Source organism: Lontra canadensis, unplaced genomic scaffold (assembly GCF_010015895.1).
Source record: "Lontra canadensis isolate GAN:19392208 unplaced genomic scaffold, GSC_riverotter_1.0 scaffold179, whole genome shotgun sequence".
NCBI classification, from domain to species: domain Eukaryota; kingdom Metazoa; phylum Chordata; class Mammalia; order Carnivora; family Mustelidae; genus Lontra; species Lontra canadensis.
In genome coordinates this window covers 3018051-3024688 of record NW_022631173.1, presented here as the reverse complement: position 1 = coordinate 3024688, position 6638 = coordinate 3018051, and the positions used below count along the sequence as shown (strand labels likewise).

At 45.8% G+C, this 6638-nt stretch overlaps 1 protein-coding gene across 1 annotated transcript in view; it reads left to right on the top strand.

The window, feature by feature from the left end:
• Window positions 1-2847: 2847 nt before the first annotated feature.
• Window positions 2848-6638, top strand: part of CMPK1 (cytidine/uridine monophosphate kinase 1) — a 35289-nt gene continuing 31498 nt past the window's right edge. Inside the window, exon 1 of the mRNA XM_032846634.1 lies at window positions 2848-3094. Within this exon, the coding sequence (XP_032702525.1) occupies window positions 2924-3094 (171 nt within the window). The 5' untranslated portion in view covers window positions 2848-2923. The remainder of the gene's footprint in view (window positions 3095-6638) is intronic.

Sequence of the window (6638 nt, the reverse complement as noted above, 5' to 3'; positions counted from 1 at the left end):
ATTTGCTCCAATATGGCCTTTTTTTAAACTCCTACTAGTTCTTAGTATTATGACCAATTGTTCTTGTGTTCAGTTGACTTATGTCCTAGCTCCTCCTTCCCAGGGGTGCAGGGGCTCAATAAACAAGTAAAAAGAGAGATATTGTGAAGGAATATGAGTAAGCTATTAATCATAAGATGTCTTTAGCTGTGATGATCTGAAATATTCCATTCCCTCTTCCATGGTGGGAAGGAAAAGGTAGAAATTATGGAAAGGAAGGAAGTAGGAACCGAAGGTAGAAGGGATAAGAGAGGCAAAGAAAGAGAACGGGGCGGGGGGGGGGGGGGGAGAAGGACAGAAAAAGAGAAGTAGATGGGGAGAATGGGAGGAAGTTAGAAATGGGAAAAGAATGGGAGGAGAGGGGAATAAGTAAAAAAAAAAAGAGAGAGAGAGAGAGAGAGAGGAGGGAGGAAGAGAAGGTAGGATGAGATGGGAGGCTGGAAATACTGGGTGAGAGGAGAGGAAAGTAATAGAGGGGAAAGAGACTGGGGGTAGACAGACAGAGGCTATATCAACCCAGTTAGATAGCAAACTCCTGTTTGCTATCATTTACCAACTTTCTTGTCACTCTATCTTCAACAACTTTGTTCTCCTTTCATAGTTTCTCTCTTCACTCTAATGCTATCTGATGTAAATTTCTCCTTGGATGACAAATCTAACACCCTGGCCACCCAGTTCCAACCACAGGGCATGCTCTTGTCTTAGCCTTCTCCTCCCTCAGTCTCACCCGGCTTGGGCTCACCCTGAATCTCAACAGCATCAGCAACATACAGTCTCTGAAATCTCAATTCCATATATCCCACTCAGAGCACTGGCATCTGTACTACCAGTTCACTTGCTCAAAACCTGACTGCAGTCATTCTTCAGCATTGATGCTTCTAATACCTTGGCCCCCTTCCTGGCTCTCCTCCATGTCCCCCTCATATGCCCTTATAATGCCATCATTTGCTTTCTTTATGGTTTTGATTTCATATACATCATTGCAAACATGCTCGTGCAAACACCATGCTGGTCTTCTCTCCTTCTGTTGTTGGCAAAAACCCAACCCTGGATGACTCCTAGAATCTGTCTTCTCTTTGCCCGCACCTGAACAAAAACCTTCAGATTTAAAATCCAGGATCTCAAATACCAAGTACACTCTTAATATTGCTCAGCAGTCCTACAATTACTTTTCTTTAGAAACTTTTCCTGTCTTAAAAAAATGCCTATTTTATACCTTCTCTCCCCTCAAACATCCTACCTCAAAATCTTTATCTTTAGCTGACGTCATCTTTTCTTTATGGAGAAAATACAATTTTCAGACAGGAACTCTTCCTACTTTCTAATTTTCCTGCAACTGTGCCCTTCCTGCAACTCCTGTTGCAAAGTAATGTCTTTGTCTCTGAAGACCTTTTAAAAAATATTTTTAAAGATTTATCTACCCACGAAAGAGAAAAAAAGAGAGAGAGAGAGAGAAAGTGTATGCACGGGGGGGGGGGTTCGGCAAAGAGAGAGGAGAGAGAGAATCTCAAGCATACTCCCCACCAACCTGAGCTAAAACCAAGAGCTTAACCAACTGGGCCACCCAGGCACCCCTGTCTCTTAAAAAATTTTTAAGTCGGGCGCCTGGTTGGCTCAGTGGTTGGAGCCTCTGCCTTCGGCTTGGGTCATGATCTCAGGGTCCTGGGATGAGTCCCGCATCGGGCTCTCTGCTCAGCGGAGAGCCTGCCTCCTCCTCCTCTCTCTCTCTGCCTACTTGTGATCTGTCTGTCAAATAAATAAAAAAAAAAAAATTTTTTTAAGTCATCTAAGGCCTCCATTTGCCCCTTGGAGCCTGTCTGATTTTTCTTACAAGGGTTGCCTGTCTCCCTTTGTATCAAATCATTCCCAGGAGCTTAGACACAAGCTCTAGTACAGCACTGCCCCATAGAACTTAACTGTAGTGGGTTATGTTCTGTACGAGCGCTGTCCAACACAACTGCCAGTACCGCATGTGACCAATGAGCACTTTAAGTGTGGTTAGTGTGACTGAAGAACTTAATTTTTATTTGTATTTAATGAGATTTTTCTCACATGCTGGCAGCAGAGAAATGGAGTTGTGTGTAGTTAAGGGCTTCCCACTGCAATTAGAATATAATCCCAACTCCGTTCCATAACCAAAGGCCTGAAAGACCTGCCTGGGCCTACCTTTCCCACATTCCATTCTCTGCCTCATTTCCCACAGCTTTGGTCTCTCCATCCTGTCCCAGTAACAAGCCGTTTTAGGGGTTTTTGCACGGGCTTTTCTTTTTTTGGGACACTATCCTCGTCTTTACCTGCTTTTACTCTTTCCTATCCTTAACGTCTTGGGTTGTCACCTCTTCAGAGGCTTTCTCCGACTACCGTCTACAAATCACAACTACCCCTTGTTTTTCTTCCTCTTTTTCCCTTCAAAGCCTGTAGCTCTTTCTTCCTTCCTTCTTGTCTATCATCTGTCTCTTCTGCTGTTGGCTTGTCCAGCTCGGCTTCTTCCCCACTGGAATTTAAACTCCTGGCGAGCAGACAATAGGTTTTCTCTCGCGTGTGTCACGTTGCAGACTCCAGCATAGGCCTGTCACACACAGCTATAGATGAAGGATCTGCGCCCTGGACGCACCGCCAGCGGAGGGATGAATGAGCGGGCAAAGGCGCGGGCAAGAGAACAGATGTAAACCCACACGGAAGGAGCCCAGCGCAGCCGCTTAGGGAGCAGCGGAAGCCCCGCCTCTTCCGGCCGCGGCGCGGACACCTCGGCAGCCACGGCGGCGGGGCCGCGGCGGGCGCCGACTCGGCCCGCCCCCTTCCCCCCCCCCGCCCCGCCCCGCCCCGCGCCGCCGCCGGCCCGGCCGCTGTCAGCTCTCCTCAGCGTCGGGCCGAGGCGCTGTGTATGTTGAGCTGCTGCGGCCGCAGGCTGCTGCACGTCCTGGGCCTTAGCTTCCCGCTGCTGACCCGCCGGCCGCTTTTTTTCTGCCCTCACCGCCTCATGAAAGCGCTGGTCGTGTTCGTCCTCGGCGGTCCTGGCGCCGGCAAGGGGACCCAGTGCGCCCGCATCGTCGAGGTGAGGCCCGGGCAGCTGGCGCGCTCCCTGGGCTTGACCGGACGCCGGGTCGGCCTGTCCCGCCGCGCTGGGCGGTCCGCGCCCCTTAGGACTAAGCGGACTACGAGTCCCGGCGACCATTGCGTCGTCCGCGTGGCGGTGGTCGAAGGGTCCTGCGGCGCGCGGCCTTTCGGGACTCGTAGTCCACGTCCGCCTGCCTCGGGGGCGCCCTGAATAGAGGGGCACCGCTTGGGGTCGCTTTGTTCCCGCGCCCCTCTTTCCTTACAATTTGGGGACCAAGTTCGTCTCGAGAGTGGGCTGGGAGGGGGATCCGGGAGGATCAGCTTCTGGGGACTCCCGGCCCGCCGAGGTCAGTGGGTGGCTGGTTGTAAGGTGGGTGAAGGCAGCGGGAGCGTGGGTTCAGGTTAGAGGCAGTGTGCGCTCGCAGCTGTCTGGAGGGGAGACCGGTTTATCCACTCCGCCCCTTACCGCAAACCCTTTGTAAACACCTCCGCTAACCTAACCCTGGTCTTAATCCTGGAAAGGAACCCCGGGGGACAGGGTGTTGCTAAAGGTATTCTGTGATCTGCCCGGAGCACCTTTCTGGCCTTGTCAGTGGCAGTACCAGCTCTGAGGCTCAGCCCGGATTCGTGTGGTCGAAAAGCCGCGGAGCAGAGTAGGAGTTCAAGCTTCAACCTCTGGTCCCGCTGCCAGCTCACGCTTTTGTCGGTGGCCAAGTCACTTCCTCTCTGTCTCAGTTGCACTCTAGACCGTACGAGGATCTCCACCCAGATTTAAACTCCATGTAAAATACCTCCCAGCTCTAAAATTGTGTTTCTTTTTTTTGTTGTTACTTCACGACGTGTTCAGGTTACCGGTTCAGTTCTGTAAATTTTCCAACAGATAAACGTGGTTAGCTGCAGTAACACTGTGAGGAGAAAGGCTTATTGGAGAATCTGGGGAATGGAATTGGGAGTGAAGGAAAATAGGGTATCTAGAAACGAGAGGCGCCCAGTGGTGCTGTGAAACACCCAGACAATCCTTGTGAAACTCGGTGACCACAAAAGTTTTGACCCAGAACTCTAAAATAATGCCCTCCTCTGTTCCAGGACGTGGCTTATATTAGCTTTGGGCTTTCATTCCTCTCCTATGTACCTACAGTCCACGCCTGTCCTATATTTTGTTCTCTAAAGAGCATCCAAAGTGAAGTGGTAACATCTACTTCATTAGTGTTTTACAGCTGTCTTAATAATTCCTGATCATTTTTAGGAATGAAAGTGGGGCTAATTAAACAAAAAAACTCCACATAAATATTTGTCTTATTTTTGTTGGTTCTTTTAACTTTTTAAGACAAGTGGCAATTGAGTGATTTCAGGTTTGTTTTATTTTATTTTTAAAAAGATTTTATTTATTTGATAGAGACAGCAAGAGAGGGAACACAAGCGGGGTGGGGGGCGGCGGTTGGTTGGGGGTGGGAGAGGGAGAAGCAGGCTTCCCGCTGAGCAGGGAGCCCCATGACCTGAGCAGAAGGCAGAGGCTTAATGACTGAGCCACCCAGGTGCCCTTGTTTTGTTTTGTTTTCTTTGTTTTTGTTTTTAATGTCTGAGATGACTCTTACATGTATATAACATAATAGGGGAAGGAGAAGAGATTTCAGAGCCAAACAGATATGGGTTCAAACCCTAACTCTGCTGTTTACTGTTTCTTTTCTTTTTAAGATTTTATTTATTTTTAAGTATCTCTATGCCCAACATGGGGCTTGTACTCACAACCTGGAGATCAAGAGTTGCATGCTGTACTGAGCCAGCTAGGTGCCCCCCATTTACTGTTTCTTTAGACCCAGGGAGGTTGTTACTTTCAGTTGGCCTTCCTCTGTGAAAAGAGAGAAATAATACCTGTCTAGCATGGTAGTTGTGAATGTTAAATGAGGTAAAATAGGGGCACCTGGGTGGCTCAGTGGGTTGAAACCTCTGCCTTTGGCTTGGGTCATGATCCCAGGGTCCTGGGATGGAGCCCCCCATCTGGCTCTCTGCTCAGCGGGGAGCCTGCTTCCACCTCTCTCTCTCTCTCTCTCTCTCTCTCTCTGCCTGCCTCTCTGCCTACTTGTGATCTCTGCCTGTCAAATAAATAAATAAAATCTTAAAAAAAAATGAGGTAAAATATCTGGCACACATAGATACAGATGATTTTTTTCCTCCATTTTAGACTTCCTGTTCTGAATTTATGAAGATAGTTATTTCTACTTTGAAGTAGTATTACTTTAAAAATTGGTTTTTGACAGCTATATTTGAATGCATTTAAATATTATGTTTCTGAATCATAATGTGGCTTTAAATATCCACATCCAAACTAATAATACTCAAATTACTCCACTGCTTTAAAAATAATCTACACATTCTGTAACTAGTGTTTATTCTTTACTCAGTTCAGTAATGGCCGATAATGTTTTAAACCTGTTAATTATCAACCCTAAGGTTTCCATGATTATTTCCTAATGTATTATTCTTTAATATTTTGGCAATTATATAAGCTTAAGTTGTTTTAAACTGTCATCTTCTTTCACGAAAATAGTTGCTCTTGATTCCCGTTGCCATAAACAATTAAGTTAATTTCTACAAATTCCATATAGTTTATAATTTAGCAATTGCTATCTCCTAACTGACTAAATTGAACAATGGAATGTCTATGAACAGTTTAAGTCAGAGGTGTTCCCCCCTCAAGAGTCTTTTGTGTTTTGACTCAATTTTTTATTTGATAGGCAAATATAAACTGAATTCTAAACAACTGTAATTCTGGGGACTAAGTTTTTTTCTGTAAGGAAAAAGTTCTGTAACTCAAGGTTAAATTCCCTATCATGCCAATGCTAATTTAACTCACAGGTACCTGAAATGTAGCTGAAATAAATTTGGGGAGGTGGGGAATTACACTGATTTCCAACTCAGGCTGCCAGAAGTACCTATTTGGGCCTGGCTATAGAATCTGAGACTATTTGGCCCTCCAGTATCCTAGGACATTGCGGTTAGTGATGAGTGTATAACGGGAGGGAAGCTGGATTGTAGGTATATATGTATTTATTTATTATCTATTTCTTTCTTTTCTCCCTTCTCTCCCTCCTTTTCCTTCCTTCTTTCCTTCCTGGTGGTGAATTTTACCTCTGCTATTTACTCTCCCAGACCTTGAGGAAGAAAAGGCAAATCTGATGCAGTATTTTCTGAAACTGTTCTGAACTGGGATGGGAGGATTTGAGGGAGATTTGGGTTTTGACTTTGCCCATTTATTTGTACTGGTCTTCCTCAGTTTTATTTTCTAACTAATTGTTTCTAAATCTGTGTCCTCTTGTACTCAATTTGTTTTTGAAAATTAGTGGTTTTCTAAATCAGTGCAGTCCTTTCAGAGTTAAGCACTTAGAGTTATTGTGGAATAACTTGTTACTAAAAAACGACAGGGATACTGTGTCATTTTTTTAATTTCTAAAATTAAGCTTTATTTTATTTTGGCCCAAGAAAAATTTTGGTGCCATAACCTAAATTTGTCTTTCAAAATAACCACAATTTTGCATGTGTTA